Source organism: Corythoichthys intestinalis, chromosome 12 (genome assembly GCF_030265065.1).
Source record: "Corythoichthys intestinalis isolate RoL2023-P3 chromosome 12, ASM3026506v1, whole genome shotgun sequence".
Taxonomy (NCBI): domain Eukaryota; kingdom Metazoa; phylum Chordata; class Actinopteri; order Syngnathiformes; family Syngnathidae; genus Corythoichthys; species Corythoichthys intestinalis.
The window spans coordinates 4636797-4656923 of record NC_080406.1 but is presented as its reverse complement, the minus strand read 5'-3'; the positions used below and the strand labels follow the sequence as shown (position 1 = coordinate 4656923).

Here is a 20127-nt window from a genome sequence, read left to right as displayed (position 1 = left end):
TGAATTTGTTTTATAGCAGCTTGAGAGCCAATAACTCTAACCAAAATCTCGAATCATAAGATCTACGAGATTGATATATCAAATCATAACTCATACACTTGTTAAAAAATGCCTACATTCTAAAGTACATGTATTAGAACTGCATGTCTTTGATAGAAGGAAAAATTATTTCAATACGGACGGATGGATGGGATGCAGGGATGGGCGTAACCTTCATCACAATCATATGATAACATCATCATGACTGCCTGCTGTGAAAATATCCCATCACCAAATGAAAAAGTATGTACATGCCTATTCCTTCCGTAATACAGGGTTGGAGCTTAGGGGGGTGCTGAGGATTCGGGCCTCCAGGGGGCCCAGTTTGCAGGTGTGAAGGGGGCGTGGTTGGGCGGGGGAGGGTCAAAAACAAAAGATAAGATGGTGGGGTTTCCCATACTAGCACATATAGACAGCACAGACGTATTGTTAACTTGTACAAATTATAAATTACAATGAAAAAAATCACATTTGCAAGCCGTGGTGGCTTTTATTTTGGTGTGGCGGTGTGCCACAATCTTTAATATGTAGGGGAAACCCTGATGTACAGTATGTAGAGTTTAAGTGTTAAAATATTTCTGCGTCGTGAGTAGGCGTCCACGAGTCATGAAGCAGTAGCACGGGGCTCAAGCCTGCGATCAAATGGTCGCGACTAGAATTAGAGCCAGTGCAAGTATTGTTTTCATCTACTCGCACATGCAGGACCAGTAACATTGCTTGGACGATGTGTGTCATGTGAAGTGGTCGCCGCTCGGCCAGCGGCGGGGTCGGTTCCTCCCTACTCGATGCCGAGCGAACTGGAGTATATAAAAAATGAGGTAACACTTTACAATAAGGGTCCCTTAATCAACATTAGTTAATGCATTTTAAGACATTATCTCATGTTTAAGTAACATGACAATAATCCATTTAATCCCTTATCTAACATTTATTAATATATTAATTAACATGAGTTAATGCATTAATTAATGCATTTTTAGACAATAATGTTTAGGTAACATTATAATAATTCATATAATCACTTATTTAACTTTTAGTAATATATTAACATTAGTTAATGCATAACCAGACAGTAACTAATAGTTTGGTAAAATTAAAATTATATATAGGCCTATATAGGGTTATGGTTTGTTAACTTAGCATTTCTAATTTCTTAGTTAAGGGACACGTGCGACACTTTACAATAAGGGTCCAAAAAGCATTCAGTAATGGTTCATAAAGGTTAAGGGGTGTGGGGGGATTAAGCATTTCTAATTTCTTAGTTAAGGGACACATGTGCTACACTTTACAATTAGGGTCCAAAAAACATTCACTAATGGTTAGTTAAATAATACCATACTTAAGGTTAGGTTTATTCAGTAATGGTTAATTAATAATATCATACTTAAGGTTCGGTTACCCTTAACCTTAATTAACCATTACTGAATGTTTTTTGGACCCTTATTGTAAAATGTCGCACATCTGTCCCTTAACTAAGAAATTATAAATGCTTAAGTCCCCCCTCTTAACCTTTATTAACCATTACCGAATGCTTTTTGGACCCTTATTGTAAAGTGTAGCACATGTGTCCCTTAACTAAGAAATTATAAATGCTTAAGTCCCCCCCCTTAACCTTTATTAACCATTACTGAATGCTTTTTGGACCCTTATTGTAAAGTGTAGCATATGTGTCCATTAACTAAGAAATTATAAATGCATAAGTTAACAATTTTACCAAACCATTAGTTTCTGTCTGGTTATGCATTAACTAATGCATTAACTAATGATTTAACTCGAGTTAATTAATATATTAATAAATATTAGATAAACAATTAGATTAATTATTGTAATGTTAATTAAACATTAGTTATTGTCTAAAAACGCATTAAACAATGTTAATTAAGGGACCCTTATTGTAAAGTGTTACCAAAAATGCATAGGGCAAAATTAAACCTCGAAAGTGGTGGTACCCCAGGTCACACAGGCAGGCAATCACTTTCACTTTCGTGACTTTTTGGACTGTGAAATTGTTGCCACTTCCAGGAGAGCCAGACACATGAAACAGGCGCCTGGAGAGGCACCGCCTGTTTCGGCCACTGCTACGCACATGTCCCCCTGGTCGTCTTTCCCGGTTTCCGCTTCCTTGAAATATATGCGGCGCCACACCATGTTTATGTTTGATATTCGTCAAATGTTCAAATGTCAAATGCGCAAGTATTGTAACAGTCAAAGTAAAAATATGTCTGCTACCTCTTTTTGACAATTTAAGGTCTAACGGCGGCAGCAGCGGCGGCAGCCAACGCGGCCATTGCAGAGGCCATGAAGGTGAAGAAGATCAAGCTGGAGGCCATGGGCGGTTACCATGCCAACGCCAACCACCACCATGGGGCGGACGGTGAGAACGGAGACCTCAGCTCTAGTGTTGGTGAGGACGCACATACTGTCATCATCAATACTCTCATTCTAAAAACAAAAAATTACATAATTATTTCTGTGTTCTAGCCGTTTAATTTTGCATTTGGGAAGCTAGCTATCTGGGTAACTGTCAAACTTGCTTCTTGAGTCTATTGTGGCCCAGCTTACTATCTTCAGTTGGTAGTGCATATTTTCGAGGTGCTGGCATTTGCACGGATCACAAAAATAGCTTATGGCTGTTTTGATTGGATAGTGTTGTGGCTCTCAATTTGTTAGCAGCTAGCTAACTATCAATGTTTTTAGAGCAATGTATGCTTTGAATTGCACCAACGTACATGTTTTCTCATCTGGATTATATGTGTTCGATTTTTTTATTTTTATTTTTAAACCTCTTAGTAAGCAAGCTTCAAATATGCTACCTCTAGCAGTGGCGCCTTGAGACGTTTTTCATAAGGGTGTGCAAATTGGGCTACTTAAAGGGAACCACGGACAGAAAGACTTGTAGTTCTTAAAAGATAAAAGGTAGTATGAGTATTATAATTTGATATTCAAACCCCTCTTAATGTTTTGGTTTTTGTAAAATTTGAAAAATTAGTTTGTCGTCATTGTTGTTGACGACACAATGCAATCTGGGCGCTGACGTCACTGGGCAGCGCTGTTGTACGAGTGTCACTCGTGATTTTCCTTATGAAGCAATCGCAACCCACATGCGTTGTCTGTGCGGTAAAACCTGAAAGGGAAACGCAACTGAAAAGAAAATTGCGGCTCGCTTGACCACAGAATTAGAAAACGCGGCTCATTTCAGACAGCAAGCAGACAACAATAACATAGGGATTGTTTATAAAGGTTTATTGAACACACAAAAAAAACCATGCGATTGCGAAAAAGGAGGCAAAAAAAGGGTCCGTGACAGTAGGTTGCGATGAATAAAAATAAAAACAGAGGGAAAAAACATATACAAACAAATATATGTACAAACCGTCAAATGGCAGCAAGTCAATATCTCTGCCAGCCGCCTAGGATCGGTATAAAGACACTGCTGATGAGCTTACTGGCTTTGCTTGCTAGCTAGCACAGCTTTTCTCCCAGCCCAGACCAACTGTGATGATAGAAGAGCACCTAGCATAGCTTTGAGCCCTTTAAAGGGTACCACGGATAGAAAGACATGTAATTCTTGTAAGATAAATGTTAGTATGAGTTATAATAAATTGATACTAAAACCCTTCTTAATAAAACAAGACAATGATGCAACAGGCAACAAAGGGATATACAAACTGTCAAATGGCAGCAAGTCAATTTTCGGCAAGCCGCCTAGGATCGGTTTAAAGACACTGCTGATGAGCTAGAATTGTATGCAGATACGACGTTGGGAACTCATCCCACATCTCTGTAACAAAACAATCTGACCAGCAGCAGAATGGGACAAAATTATGCCAGCTGTCATACAAGCTTCGCTTGCTAGCTTGCACAGCTATTCTCCCAGCCCAGACCAACGCGTCAACACCTCCATTGTGCATTGCTCCGTAGTTCAAAACATGTATTAAAGTGATCCTCTAACTTAAATACATGTAGGCTCTAATAAACCACAATTGTTCTCTTGTACTAAAATATGTTGTTAGAAACACATAAAATGTTAAATCAGTGGTAATATTTTATAATATTTAGTCCATATTTTGGCCGTTACTTGGCGCCATGGTTTGCGGGCTCGCAATGATGACGTCATTGGTATCTTGCGTGTTCAACAATTGCTTATTGCTGCCTAAACTCGCAAAGTAAAATGCCACGATGTGCTGCTTTTGGATGCAATTTCCAGTCAAATGGAAACAAGGGGAGTGAAGTGATTGGTCAGGGTGGAATTATTATTTTTACTGAATAAATTTGCACAAGTGGAAGCTTCTCCCCCTTTTTGGTCCCTGTATGCACGCATCCTACCCACCACGCATTACAACTAGCGCCCAAACATTTTTCCTGGATCCTCAGTCAAGTAAGGGATCCGTCTATTTTCTGGATCCGACGGTCCCACCGCGTCTGCAAAATTGGTTTCGGATCTGTCCATTTTTTTGATTCGTCGGTCCCACAGCGGCTTTTCGGATCAGTCTGTTTTGTGGAATCGACGGCCTAATCGCAGCTGCGACATTGCCATGGTATCGGTCTAATTCCTGGATCTTCGAGTGAGTAAAAAACGCAGATTTGGATTACTATTGCTATCTTTTTTGTTGACTATTCTTCGTGGAAGTTTTCCCCTAATCATACTAAATAATTAAAGCTCTATGGCACGCTACAATGACGACAGTGACTCTGACGTGGACCTTACAACAATGTTGGGAGTTTGTCAGGGAACGCGTGTTTGCGTACTGCTGAGCTCCCGAGTGAAAAGTGGTCAAGGTGGAAATATTATTTTTTGTGAATGAATGTGCATAAGTGGAAGCTTCTCCCCTTTTTGGTACTTTTATACACGTATCCTAGCTACCACGCGTTACAATATACAAGACATGGATTACACAAGGTGTGCTCTTTGGCCTGTACTGTATGTAAAGCACACGACAGCTCTGGATGCTAACAATCTACATAATTATATTGGGATAAGTTTGAAAACGCAATATGCTTACCTTGAATATCTGCTAATAAAACCGGACAGCATACACTCTTGCTCCCAACCGGACTTCCCAACAGGACTCTCTCGCATCGCCAGTTTTGCCCAACTTTTGTCTTATCAGGTATTTGCTGCACGCATTTTTCCCTGAAGCTCGTCTTGTGAACGACCGACAGTGCTGTCCTTCTCTTCACTTTTCAGATCTGGTTCAAATAGGAAGGGTAGAACTGACGATATGTTGGGAAAGCTAACGAGTAACGCGCTGGGATTTCCGCAACGTGACCAGTGACGTCACGCAATGCAACGTAACAAGAATGGCGACCTACCACTTAAAATAATTTTACAAACTTTATTAAAACAAAAACTTTAAGAGGGGTTATAATATCAAATTATTATAACTCATACTAAAATGTATCTTTTAAGAATTACTTGTCTTAAAGACAGAGGATCCCTTTAAATATTATAGATTTTTTAAACCAATGGCAATGAAATAAGTGTTTCTAATAACATTTTAGTAAAAGAGAACAATTGTAGCATATTAGAGCCTACAAGTCTTGAAGTCCGAGGTTCCCTTTAAAATCTTGGGGTGGCTGCAAGTTTTTTTTGTTTCTTACCTGCCGTTTACAGAAATGTACAGCAAGTCTGATATTCTTCCGAATCCTTGACTTGCTGCAAAAATAGTATATGACCAAACATAATATGTAGTTCGTCCGGAAATAAACTAAACGTAAACATCTGATTGTATAAGCAGGAGTGAAATACCCCGCTAGCTAATTTGAGCTCGAGGCGAAATCTTGTTTTCCCTCACCTGACATATGAGATTGTTTTGTTGAAAGTGAGAAAAAAACACAACACTCTTGAAGGCTAAGTGAATCTGTGAACACAATTTCCCAAAGCTATCAGCCTTTTAACAAGGCCTAATTGAATTGCTGTGAGAGCATTGCACCCCCCCAATGTTCACTACCCACCATTCCAATTAATTATTAGCCCTAAAATGCAGAAGGATTTTCATGATATCACACAGAAGCACTTAGTATATTAAAGGTAACGATAATAGAGCAGATCCGCCAGCCCGTTCCGAATTATAAACCAAATGTATTCCCCGTAGCGCTGGCTGCTAAATGGAAGCTTTTGGATTCACTTACTCCTGAATACATTTCACCGCTAACACTTGACACCGCACACAAAAACAGGATGTGTTCACGAAGCCGATTTTAACAATGCGGAATGCATAAAGCGTGAGGTCATCACTCCGGCAGGATTGAGTGCGTTAAAAAAAAAAGACGGAAGAGAATAGGAGCACACGAGGTCACGGAAATAAAGATAAATGTGGGCACCAACAGCAAGGCTGCGGCAATGGAGCTAATAAGAAAGTCTTTTATCTTTTTACAATTTAAATGGTAACCTTGAGCCCGCTCCACGCCACGCCGGAATCGTAATTCTAGCCGGCGAAGGGCGGGAGCGGCTCTCAGGTGCATCCGGCATTAGCTCGTGAGTGAAATATATGGCGGCGACGCCTCTCGGCCCCATCCACAATCAATTGGATTCTTTTTTTCTTTAATATTTACCCGCCGCGATGAGACCATGCTCGTCTGCATGGTGATGAACAGTCTGCCAGTGGCGTTTGAAGGTGACCTGTCAGTGAGTATGGACAAATCTCTCGCTCGCAGAAATGTAGAAAATAAATCATTAGCTCGACAGGGCCGCGCTACACCCCCACGGCGCCCGCCGCCGCCGCCTCCTCCTCATCTCGCCGCTGCTCTCACTCACTCTCGGTGGATTTAAATCAGCTCAGATTTATGATTTGAATTAATGCTTCGTTTGGTCAAAGGAATGGTCTCGGAGACAAATGATGTTTGGTACTGAAAACCATCCTCATATTGATTACCGGGTGTCTCGGCAATCTCGTGTTTAGATCAACCACTCGCCTGTGACAGGGGTGGCCAGCAAGAGTCATCCTGATAATACGCTGGAGAGTTATTGCGTCGCTTCTTCATCCGTCCCCACCCTTGGATTACATTTAATACCGGTAAATCCACCACAATATCAACTTGCTTGATACCAATTCAACTATTTGAAAATGTCTGCCCCTTTTCCGCCTCACGCTCTCGACGGAGCTCTATTTGCCACGATCAACTTCATAACTGTGTCCCTCCTCTATCCTTATTTTTTCGTCCTCTCTGCATTAATTTACACTACCTATACACCGAAGTGACATGTTACATTTACTTGAGTAACTTTTTTGAGAAAAATGTACTTCTTAGAGTAGGGTGACAGTGACGCAACCAGGGGGTGGCCAGGCCTGGCCACCCCTATAGACCCTACTCACCGACGTCACAGAATGACGTGTACCTGTATCCGGCCGCCATATTGTCCGTCTCTGTTTAGCCCTATTCTCAATGGTTTCAATTAGTCGTTCAGTTTATAGAGCAATTCATGGAAGCCCCAGTGCTTTCAGACGCGGTAAACTCATTGGATGCGTTGCATAAAAGGCGTCTGCGCCCTCTCTGCCTGACATCTGCTACCCTGATATCTACAATACTACCACAGGGGTCAGTATTGGGCCCCAAATTCTTTCTTTTGTATATACAGTGCCTTGCAAAAGTATTCGGCCCCCTTGAATCTTGCAACCTTTCGCCACATTTCAGGCTTCAAACATAAAGATATGAAATTTAATTTTTTTGTCAAGAATCAACGACAAGTGGGACACAATTGTGAAGAGGAACAGAATTTGTTGGATAATTTAAACTTTTTTAACAAATAAAAAACTGAAAAGTGGGGCGTGCAATATTATTCGGCCCCCTTGCGTTAATACTTTGTAGCGCCACCTTTTGCTCCAATTACAGCTGCAAGTCGCTTGGGGTATGTTTCTATCAGTTTTGCACATCGAGAGACTGACATTCTTGCCCATTCTTCCTTGCAAAACAGCTCGAGCTCAGTGAGGTTGGATGGAGAGTGTTTGTGAACAGCAGTCTTCAGCTCTTTCCACAGATTCTCGATTGATTGATTGATCGATCTGGACTTTGACTTGGCCATTCTAACACCTGGATATGTTTATTTTTGAACCATTCCTTTGTAGATTTGGCTTTATGTTTTGGATCATTGTCCTGTTGGAAGATAAATCTCCGTCCCAGTCTCAGGTCTTGTGCAGATACCAACAGGTTTTCTTCCAGAATGTTCCTGTATTTGGCTGCATCCATCTTCCCGTCAATTTTAACCATCTTCCCTGTCCCTGCCGAAGAAAAGCAGGCCCAAACCATGATGCTGCCACCACCATGTTTGACAGTGGGGATGGTGTGTTCAGGGTGATGAGCTGTGTTGCTTTTACGCCAAATATATCGTTTTGCATTGTGGCCAAAAAGTTCAATTTTGGTTTCATCTGACCAGAGCACCTTCTTCCACATGTTTGGTGTGTCTCCCAGGTGGCTTGTGGCAAACTTTAAACGAGACTTTTTATGGATATCTTTGAGAAATGGCTTTCTTCTTGCCACTCTCCCATAAAGGCCAGATTTGTGCAGTGTACGACTGATTGTTGTCCTATGGACAGACTCTCCCACCTCAGCTGTAGATCTCTGCAGTTCATCCAGAGTGATCATGGGCCTCTTGGCTGCATCTCTGATCAGTTTTCTCCTTGTTTGAGAAGAAAGTTTGGAAGGACGGCCGGGTCTTGGTAGATTTGCAGTGGTCTGATGCTCCTTCCATTTCAATATGATGGCTTGCACAGTGCTCCTTGAGATGTTTAAAGCTTGGGAAATCTTTTTGTATCCAAATCCGGCTTTAAACTTCTCCACAACAGTATCTCGGACCTGCCTGGTGTGTTCCTTGGTTTTCATAATGCTCTCTGCACTTTAAACAGAACCCTGAGACTATCACAGAGCAGGTGCATTTATACAGAGACTTGATTACACACAGGTGGATTCTATTTATCATCATCGGTCATTTAGGACAACATTGGGTCATTCAGAGATCCTCACTGAACTTCTGGAGTGAGTTTGCTGCACTGAAAGTAAAGGGGCCGAATAATATTGCACACCCCACTTTTCAGTTTTTTATTTGTTAAAAAAGTTTAAATTATCCAATAAATGTTGTTCCACTTCACGATTGTGTCCCACTTGTTGTTGATTCTTGACAAAAAAATTAAATTTCATATCTTTATGTTTGAAGCCTGAAATGTGGCGAAAGGTTGCAAGATTCAAGGGGGCCGAATACTTTTGCAAGGCACTGTAAATATTATTCAAAATGTAATGATGGTGGAAGAAATAAGCATCTTGAATTTGAAACTGTATGTTGTCGGCGATTAGCCTCGCAATTATCTTAATTGTCGTTGTCAGCCCCAAACCCTCTAAATATATATTAAATGCATCTTACCAGATATAAAATGACTGCTCCATAATCCGTGGTAATCGTTTGGAGCCCAGTTTTCTCGTCGAATTGCAGCAGTCCATCTCGCTTTCCTCTCCGGGTCTCTCGGAATACGGTAAAACTTCAAGTCTCTCCGTCTATCTTCTCTGTTACTGCAACCAACCACCACACACGCCTTCACCATTAAGATTATTAATGTTAACGAGCAGAAAAACATAATAGGAGGAATTTACGTAGCGGTAATGCATATACACGACAAGTAGACGGACAACATGGCGCGGAGGCGTGGTTGTGACGTCATGTGAGTAGGGTCTATAGTTTGGTCGGCCACCCCACTGGCCACCCCACTTGCCAGTATATCGTTAGATTGTTGTAGCATCAGTTATGCATTTCATCCAAAATGAATACATTTATTTTGTTTTGTTAAATGTAGGGCCGTCAAATTTATCACGTTAACGGACGGTTATTAATAGAGATGTCCGGGATGCCGATCGATAGGGTCCGAGCACGTCATTTTCAAAGTATCGGAATCTGCAAAAAAATATCGGACATGCCTTCTTTTAATATATATATATATATATATATATATATTTTTTTTTTTTTTTTTTTTTTTATCGTTTTCTAATTGTATTTAACATTACAGACATAATATGTTACACTCATCCAGAGTCTTTAGTTTAGGCTTAAGATAGGGTTATCAAATTTATCCCGATAAGGGCGGTAATTAATTTTTTTTTTTTTAAATGTATCACGTTAAATTATTAATGCAATTAATACATGCGCTGCATGACCCACTCCTGCATTGTCACGCACAATCTGTAATGGCGCCGTTTTACCTATATAGAGAGCTAAAAGGCAGCATAAAATGATTTATAGAGTGAATTTTGGCAGCCTTAGGAGCCTTTTTTTAATTGGCTAAAGCCTTACAATCCCTCTCCCTACGATTAGAAATATCGTGTGAGGCAATGTGGGGAAGTAAGGTAGCAATTGATCTTATTCTTAACACCTTATGTTATTTCCCAACGCAGAGAAGATATATCAATTGGTAGCACTGCGCACAGTCATGGTTGCTAAAGGCATGTTACATCCACCCATCATGCATTTGGGCATGGCCACAGTATCATTTACTGAAAGCTCAACAAATACACTAGATGGCAATATTTAGTCACAATATACAAAGTCACAAGTCTTTCTATCCGTGGATCCCTCTCACAGAAAGAATGTTAATAATGCAAAGGCCATCTTGAGGATTTATTGTCATAATAAACAAATGTTCAATGTATATATTCGTCCGAGTTTATTCATTTTTTTCTTAATGCATTGCCAAAATGTATATGATCGGGAAAAATGATCGGGAATGATTGGAATTGAATCGGGAGCAAAAAAAAGCAATCAGATCGGGAAATATCGGGATCGGCAGATACTCAAACTAAAACGATCGGGATCGGATCGGGAGCAAAAAAACATGATTGGAACAACCTTACTTACTACCTAAGTATATAAAAGTGAACCTTATTTCCCAAACTTCTTCCTCACTGCACACACAGTACTGATCTCTACCTGTAACTTGTCAATAACTACCTCCCCAACCTTAGCCTACGTCTTTGGAGCAGGATATGTATACAGTATGCGACCAGCCATGACATTGATATAATTGGACTGCGTGGCTCTATTAAATCCCAAACCTCTTAGCTACAGGTGCCTCCTCTGAGCATTTATGCGAGGCGGCTGAAAGCCGAGCCAGCCTGTGAAGGACACTCCGTTCCGTTTGTAGAGTCGGATCGGCCATCGCAGCCTTTGTGTTGATGTAAATTGAACAGCCTAACGTTCCTGCCTTTCATTAAATATTCATCTCAATTAGTTTCCCGCTTGCATCAATGTTATTAATTAAAAGAAAATGAAAAACAACCGATTCCACTCTTAGAGCAAACTAACCGAGCATTCGGAGTGAGGAATGAAAATAGTTGATAATGTTGGGAATATGCGATGAGATACAGAAGAGATTTGGTTTGTAGGAGTGAATGGGGGTTGCCTGTTAGGATCAGCCCCCCTCTAGAGCACACTGTGGATTGTTCCTACGCCTCTCAGGAAATGCCACAATTACAGATCACAGACCAAGCAAAACACGTGTGGCGCTGGGCCTTGAGGGGGATAAACAGCCCCCACCACCCACTCCCTTCCCCAGCCCTCCTCTGTGCACTGACCCCAGCCACAACCTTCATTACTGGGAGGGAAAATACTGTCCGCTGCCCACTAACAAACACCTGCCAATTCCATGAGAAGGAATTGTTTTTTTTTCCCTTTTTCTCCAGCGTGGAAGGAAAATAAAGTGTTTCTCCAAAAGGGGTGTGGGAGGTAAAGATAACAATATTAGACCTCTCCTCCTTTATTATTTCACCAAAGTCCATCCATCCGCCGTTCAAACCCCCCACCCCCGGCAACGGTTCCCCACTACCGAGCTTTTTCTTCGGCCACCGGGTGCTCGCCACGCCACTCATCCGACTCGTCACTACGTAGCTCTAATGGAGCTGAAATCCCGCTCGTAATTAGATATGGGAATTCCGACTGTCATCAGCCAGATGATGCCACCAACAAAAGAAACACAAGTGGAGAGAAGACTGTTAAAATGCACTACTTCCTAATCTGCTTCTGAGCAGTGGAGACTTCGGCTATATCTATACATACTGTTGAAAGCAATTTTCATACACATGCTAGGCTGAAAAAAATGTCCCTCTGCGCCAGTGCTGTTTTAAGAAAATTCTATAACAAGATCAAGATATATTTTCAGTCTCGGTAGCTTTCGCAAAGATGTCCTGCAGAATAGCTGTATCAGACCTCCGTGAAGTTGCAAGACGCAAAATTACGTCAATCGTTTTTGCGAAGTTGGTGCTGGTGTGTGCTGTTAAAAGTTTCTTTTGTGCTGCTATCACATACCTGCAGGGGTGAAAGTGGGCCAGAACGGTCAGGAACGCAGTTCCGGTATAAGATTCAGGGCCCAAATTCTGTTCCGGTACACGGTGCTTTGATTCCGAAAATATGACAGCAACTGTCAAAACGCTATGTAAAAAAAAAAAGATTTTTTAATTAAATCGTTTTCTAATTGTATTTAACGTTACAGACAAAATGTCTTGCACTCATCCAGAGTCTTTAGTTTTGGCTTAAAGTAGGGCTGTCAAATGTATCACGTCAATGGTGGTAATAACATTAAAATATTTAATGCAACTAACGCATGCGCTGCACTACCCAATCACGCATTGTCGCGTTCAATCTATAATGGCACCGTATTACGTATACATAGAGCCGCGGGAGTGGGTTGGGGGGTCGGGGCTCCGATCTTGCATCGCCTTGTGGCAGTTCCTGGGCGTTCTCCTGCCTCCGCCTTCCCCTCTCTTCTCTGGCTGGGCATCCGCCCTGCGCTCCGTCCCGAGTCGCTGGCTGGACGCCGGTGTATCAGCGGGGTGTCGCCTGCACCGGTGGGGGATCCTGCCTTGCCTGGGGCTTGGTGGGCCGGTTGGGGGGCTGCGGCTGTGGCTCATGGCCCGGGTGGGCGGGCGGGGGTGGGGGTAGGCGTGGGGTTGGTGGTGCGTCCCCTCCGACCATCCCTGAAGGCCGGTTGATGGGTTCGCGTTGATACAAGGCAGGATGGATCCATGCTTTCATGTTGTTGACGCCAAATTCTGACCCTACCATCCAAATGTCGCAGCAGAAATCGAGACTCATCAGACCCGGCAATGTTTTTCCAATCTGCTATTGTCCAATTTCGATATACTTGTGCAAATTGTAGCCTCAGTTTCCTGTTCTTAGCTGAAAGGAGTGGTACCCGACGTGGTCTTCTGCTGCTGTAGCCCATCTGCCTCAAAGTTCGACGTACTCTGCGTTCAGAGATGCTCTTCTGCCTACCTTGGTTGTAACGGGTGGTTATCTGAGTCACTATTGCCTTTCTATCAGCTCGAACCAGTCTGGCCATTCTCCTCTGACCTCTGGCATCAACAAGGCATTTTCGCCCACAGAACTGCCGCTCACTGGATATTTTTTCTTTTTCGGACCATCCTCTGTAAACCCTAGAGACGGTTGTGCGTGAAAATCCAAGCAGATCAGCAGTTTCTGAAATACTTAGACCAGCCCTTCTGTCACCAGCAACCATGCCACGTTCAAAGTCACTCAAATCACCTTTCTTCCCTATACTGATGCTCGGTTTGAACTGCAGGAGATTGTCTGAAAGTGATCCTCTGATTTAAATACATATAGGCTCTAATAAACCACAATTGTTCTCTTGTACTAAAATATGTTGTTAGAAACACATAAAATATTAAATCAATGGCAATATTTTATAATATTTACTCCATATTTTTACCGTTAGTTGGCGCCATGGTTTGCGGGCTCGCAGTGATGACGTCATTGGTATCTTTCCGAATGTGTAGCGCGTTCAACAATTGCTTATTGCTGCCTAAACTCGCGAAGTAAAATGCCACGATGTGCTGCTTTTGTGCAATTTCAAGTCAAATGGAAAAAAGGGGAGTGAAGTGAGTGGTCAAGGTGGAATTATTATTTTTAGTGAATAAATGTGCATAAGTGGAAGCTTCTCCCCCTTTTTGGTCCCTGTACGCATGTATCCTACCCACCACGCGTTACAACTGGCGCCCATTTTTCCTGGATCCTCAGTCAAGTAAGGGTCCCATCGCGTCTGCAGTAGTGGTTTTGGATCTGTCCATTTATTTTTATTCATCGGTCCCACAGCGGCTTTTCGGATCAGTCTATTTTGTGGAATCGACGGCCTAATCGCGACTGCGATATTGCCATGGGATCTGTCTAATTCCTCGATCTTCGAGTGAGTAAAAAACGCAGATTTGGATTAGTATTGCTCTCTTTTTTGTTGACTATTCTTCGTGGGAGTTTTCCCTAAATCATACTAAATAATTAAAGCACTATGGCACGCTACAGTGACGACAGTGACTCTGACGTGGACCTTACAACAATGTTGGAGTTCATCAGGGAATGCGTGATTGCGTACTGCTGAGCTCCCGAGTGAAGAGTGGTCAAGGTGGAAATATTATTTTTTGTGAATAAATGTGCATAAGTGGAAGCTTCTCCCCTTTCTGGTACTTTTATACACGTATCCTAGCTACCACGCGTTACAATGTACAAGACCTGGATTACACAAGGTGTGCTCTTTGGCCTGTACTGTATGTAAAGCACACGACAGCTCTGGATGCTAACAATCTACATAACTATATTGGGAAAACGTTTGAAAATGCAATATGCTTACCTTGAATATCTGCTGATAAAACCGGAGTTCCCGAATCCCAACAGCATGCACTCTCGCTCCCAACCGGAGTTCCCAACAGGACTCTCTCTCATCACCAGTTTTGCCCAACTTTTGTCTTATCAGGTATTTACTGCATGCATTTTTCCCTGAAGCTCGTCTTGTGAACGACCGACAGTGCTGTCCTGCTCTTCACTTTTCAGATCTGGTTCAAATAGGAAGGGTAGAACTGACGACATGTTGGGAAAGCTAACGAGTGACAAGCTGGAATTTCGGCATTCGGGGCCAGTGACGTCACGCACTGCGATGTAAAAAGAATGGCGAGCTATCACTTAAAATAATTCTACAAACTTTATTAAAACAAAAACATTAAGAGGGGTTTTAATATCGAATGATTATAACTCATACTAACATTTATGTTTTAAGAATTGTCTTAAAAATAGAGGATCCCTTTAAACCATGTCTACATGCCTAAATGCACAGTTGCCGCCCTGTGATTGGCTGATTAGAAATTAAATGTTAACGAGCAGTTGGCCAGGTGCACTTAATAAAGTGGCTGTGAGTGTACTGTACAGTATATGACAATATTACCAATAAATTCATATTATTTAAAAAATGAGTTTTATTTTTGTTTCATATTGCACGCTATATAAAACGTAAGATTAGTCATCAATTTGTAAGGACATACGTCACTATTTGTAAGATTGCCAACGGCCTCGGGTTGACAGGTATGTCAAATAAACATGCTTTCTGGTGTCAAATGCACTTTAACGCTAGAACATTTTGACATTTGTTCTTAGTTTTTCCTGTGTCCTGAAACAAAGTGTTCGACTTTAGCGGTGTATCTTCCTAAGCGTAGAAACGGTAACACTCCATTAGCCTACTTTGAGATCCAAAATCACCGCCTGCTCAGTTGGCATTGCCAAAGTACCTGGAGTGTTGCCTGCATGCGAGTTTAGAGAAAAGATGGAAAGACAAGGAGGAAGCATCATTTTCTCCGTTCCAGGGTCATCAGGCTAATTTCTGGCAACCCCACCCTCACGCTTGCATGCTAGTGTATTTGTGTGATGTGTGTGTGCATGAAAAAAGGGGGGCTCCAACCCCTGAGAGCGCTCTGTGAGGAGACCACAGCTGTACACTCCCAGCAGCTAATTGGTCCTTATCTAGCTGTCCCATTCATCTTCATTTTTTACCAATTACTGAGCATTATCTGTGTTCTCTGTTGGGTTTGGGACTTAATCCTTTTTGGTTAAGCTGACGCTACAGCTTGCAAATTTCAAATAGAAAAAGGATGTAGACGGAGCATAAAGGAATTGAAGGGTGGGCGGGAAGGGCTTGGAGTCACGCTAAATCTAAACCAGTAAGTTCCCATCATCCCCGGTGGGTCGATAAAGAATGGCATCGCGTGAAGGGGAAATGGAAGGGATCAATTATCGGCGTTTTTAATTCAAGTTTGCAAACACCGCACGGCCGCATTGATTAGGTTATTCTTGTTGTCGTTGCCATTATTGACTTGTTAAAACCGTATTTTCTCGTCATCATCATCTTGTCTGCGGTTGCGGATAGAACAACACTTTGAGCGGAATCATTAATTATTTAAGTTGCACCGCGAGGCCCGAGTCATTGTGTACGGCCCGCGAACAGCACGTAGCCTAGCGCGCGTCGCTGGTCCAGAAGGTACATCAAGACGCAGCAATCTGGGGCATTTAGCCCTAATTTTGCAAGATCAATGCATAACGGGGCCTCCTCCCGATATGGGGTCCGAGCTCGGCGATGCGGCAGAGCCGCCCAGAGCGAGCGTCGAGCGAGTGCTAATTACCCGAATGTTTACCGCTCTGCTGGATAACACTTTGGATCATATCAGCCAGTCAATTTGCATTCAAATGCTAAATAAGATAAATAAATAAGCTGTTTTTATGAATGAACATATTTGTAAATGACGTCATTCTTCCATTAAAGTGTGGATGCACTGGTTAATTATGCTCCTTACGCCCTCTAGTGGAAGGTTTATTTGTCCTTACTATTACTATAAACTGGCTACTATACTATACTTTGGATCATTAGTTCTTAACCTGGGTTCGATCGAACCCCAGGGGTTAGGCGAAGGTTACACACAGGACAAGAAAAGAAAGCCAAGAAACACAAACAACAACAACAAGAAGTACATTGAACGCCTACACTAACTATTAATATGTTAGTGCTATCGTCAGCTAGATGTATTTCCGGTTGACACCATGTGGGGGGCCTGTTAACCAGGGAAAGAAGCGGAGGGGGGAAGGGAAGTCTATCAGCTAAGTGATTGGGAGGTGTACACAAATCAGCTCTGTGATCTAGAACCCAGTAATCGTCTGAATCCCTTGTGAGTGTAAGCCCGTTGGCAACCGACCCTACGCCGCCCCGCCTCCAGTACCGGCACCGGGACCCCACACCCGAGCACGGCCAATCACATCCAGCCGCACACGAGCCCCACCACACACCCAACAGCCACGCAGGGAGGGTGCGGGGGGGGGATTGCAGCCCATGCCTCCTCCCACAGCCCAGCAAAGGAGCCATCGTCACCCCCCCGGGATCCAGGGTGGTCCCTTGGGCCACCTGCGCTGCCATCAACCCGGCCCTCAGGGATGGGAAGAGGGGAGGCACCACCAACCCCAATTGCATGTTGTTTATAAAAATTTAACATCATTTGATAGAGTGAGATTTGTTGATGCCCTGAAAAGCTGGACGAACAAACCATGCCCCTGACATTAAAATCCAAAAAAATGAAAAAACATTGGAAATTACCGGCATCTGGGCAGCAAGCAGCCAGGATCAAACTTGATTTCAACATGCCAAAAAGACAGTTGCATTTACTGTCTTTTTTCAAAAAGAATGAAGATGGTTCAAAACGAGTCAGAAAAGCAACAACCTGCGATGAGGGCAGCTGCAGCGATCATGCTAACGGGAAGGACAGGGTGCAGCAGGAGGTTAGCGCCGTGGCAGCTAGCCAGGTTCACGGACAGCCAGCCAAGCCGGGGCAGGAGGCTGCTACCGTGGCAGCAGCTGGTCTGGTTCAACGCCACCCAGAGTGGGGGCCAGCTACAGCGCCAGCAGTCAGCCAGGTGGACCACCAAAAGCTGAGAAACAGGCTATTCCCGTTATGGGAAATTCAGGTTTGGGCTGCACAGTTTGTAAGGCGGTGGGAACTTTGGGGCCAGAGAAGACGGGGGGATGAAACTCACAAAAGAATGGGTTTGTGTTATTTATTGTAATCTCTGATTTGTTTTAATGTTTTACAAGTTAGACATGTTGAGAAACTAATTGCTGACTGTGTACTGTAAGCCCCACCTGTGGTTATGTGGGCAATTGCCCATGCTGCGCAGAGTATAGCCTAAGTAATTGTAAATTGTTGTCATAACATTTATACCATGAATAATATCTTAAATTGAGGCTTGTATGTCACACAGCATGGCAAGTGGGCATTTGCGTGTTGTTTTCAGCACCATTTTCTGCGTATGTTCCGGGACCTGTGCCTGTCTCGTCATCCCTGCGCTGTCAAATGTACTTTGCGTTCCTGCACCTTATGATTTACAAATTAAGCATTGCATACATCCAATTTTTCCTGATTATCCAACCAAGGTCTGATCATGGGGGCAGCAGAGAAGCCCAGACTTCCCTCATGGTAGCCACCTAATCCAGCTCTTCTTGGAGTATCCCAAGATGGTTGTTGCCAGGCCAGCCAGGGGACAGAGTCTCCCCAGGGTGTCCTGGGTCGGCCCTGCCTTTAACACATCACCAGGGAGGCGTCCAGGAGGCATGCTAATCAGATGCCCGAGCCCTCTCATCTGGATCCTCTCAATGCTGAGGAACAGCAGCTCTACTCCAAGGCCCTCCTGGATGACCGAACTTCTCACCTTATCTCTAAGGGAGAGCCCGGACACCATAGGAGGAAAACTCAATTCGGCCGCTTATATCTTGATCTTGTTCACTTGTCGGTCACGGGTTCCTCCGTGTCAGATGTTTCTTGTGGCAAGACAAGATGTCCCGCCATTTGTTGTGGACTGTCCAGAAGAGCTGGTTGCGGGATTTTGTGGTGCAGATTTGGGCTTGTAGATGTCTTGCCTATCACCTCTTTGTCAGCGTAAATCTTCCTCAGTCAGCTGCATGATGCACGCGTTGAGCTTCCGTGATCAGAAGGCATCCTGTATCTGTTCTGCCGTTATCTGCCTGTTGTCTTGGCGCTGCAAATTCTAATCATTTCAAGTCCATCTGTTCATAATATCACATATATTCTGCTTGTTTTTTTCTTAAACTATGATATAATTGTTAATTGTTTTATATTGGGTGTGTTAGAGTACCGTAATTTTCGGACTATAAGCCTATTTTCCTTCATTTTGAATCCTGCGGCTTATAGTCCAGTGCGGTTTATTTATTGATTTATTTGGTTTAATAGGCAACACATGCCTCCTGGCATGCATTGCAGCGCTACAGATGTAAGTAACCAAAGTTCATGCTCTGTGCTAATTATATATTCATTTACTGTTCCAATTGTTTCATTAATTGCTTGCCATGTTATTTGCTAACACGTTATTTGACAGTGGTGTCATAAGACTGTCATAAGACCGTCATAATTATGACATGACACTATCATGGGCATTACTGAATGCTTATGACAGATGTAATTAAGTGTCATCCAGCAAATTATGTGACCAACTCCATTTATGTCCAGCTCAGATATTTTACATCTATTCAAAAGTGAGATAATTTGCCGAATAAAACTAAATGATATCTTTTATCAGTATTTGTTCATGCTCATGACAGTGTCATGTCATAATTATGAGTGTCTATAAACAGTCTTATGGCGCCACTGTCAAATAAAGTGTTACTTAATACCATAACCAGCAATTAATGAAACAGCTGGAACAGTAACTGAAAAAAGAATTAGCACAGAACATGAACTTTGATTGTTATTTACATCTGTTGCACTGCAATGCATGCTAGGAGGCTTGTTGGACAACAACATTGTTGACTGCAGGTGGCAGAAGAGGTTGACTGTCTCTCCCAAGGGAGCAATGATGGCCAAATTAAGCTTCTTGAAGCAATGAAGCTTTGCAGCCAATTGGTTAAAAGCTTCATGGTGGTTCATTTGGTCTTCTGACCGTCGTATGATGCCGCTGTCTAATGAAATGTTACCGGTTAATATTTTTTGATGTAAATATCCCATTATACAGTGAGAACAGCTGCAGCTTATAGACCCTACTCACATGACGTCACAACCACGCCTCCGCGCCATGTTGTCCGTCTACTCGTCATGTTAACGCATTACCGCTTCGTAAATTCCTCCTATTATGGCGTGTTTTTCTGCTCGTTAACATTAATAATCATAATGGTGAAGGCGTGTGTGGCGGTTGGTTGCAGTAACAGAGAAGATAGACGGAGAGACTTGAAGTTCTACCGTATTCCGAGAGACCCGGAGAGGAGAGCGAGATGGACTGCTGCA

The 20127-nt window shown here is 42.8% G+C and overlaps 1 protein-coding gene across 3 annotated transcripts in view; it reads left to right on the top strand.

Annotated features, from left to right (window-relative positions):
* The window catches only part of dachd (dachshund d), a 357117-nt gene that overhangs the window by 207877 nt on the left and 129113 nt on the right, over nt 1-20127 (top strand). For 2 of the 3 annotated variants that reach the window (XM_057853365.1, XM_057853364.1), the window contains exon 3: nt 2288-2443. In XM_057853365.1, the coding sequence (XP_057709348.1) occupies nt 2288-2443 (156 nt within the window). The remainder of the gene's footprint in view (nt 1-2287; nt 2444-20127) is intronic. The other variant, XM_057853366.1, reaches the window with a different exon arrangement.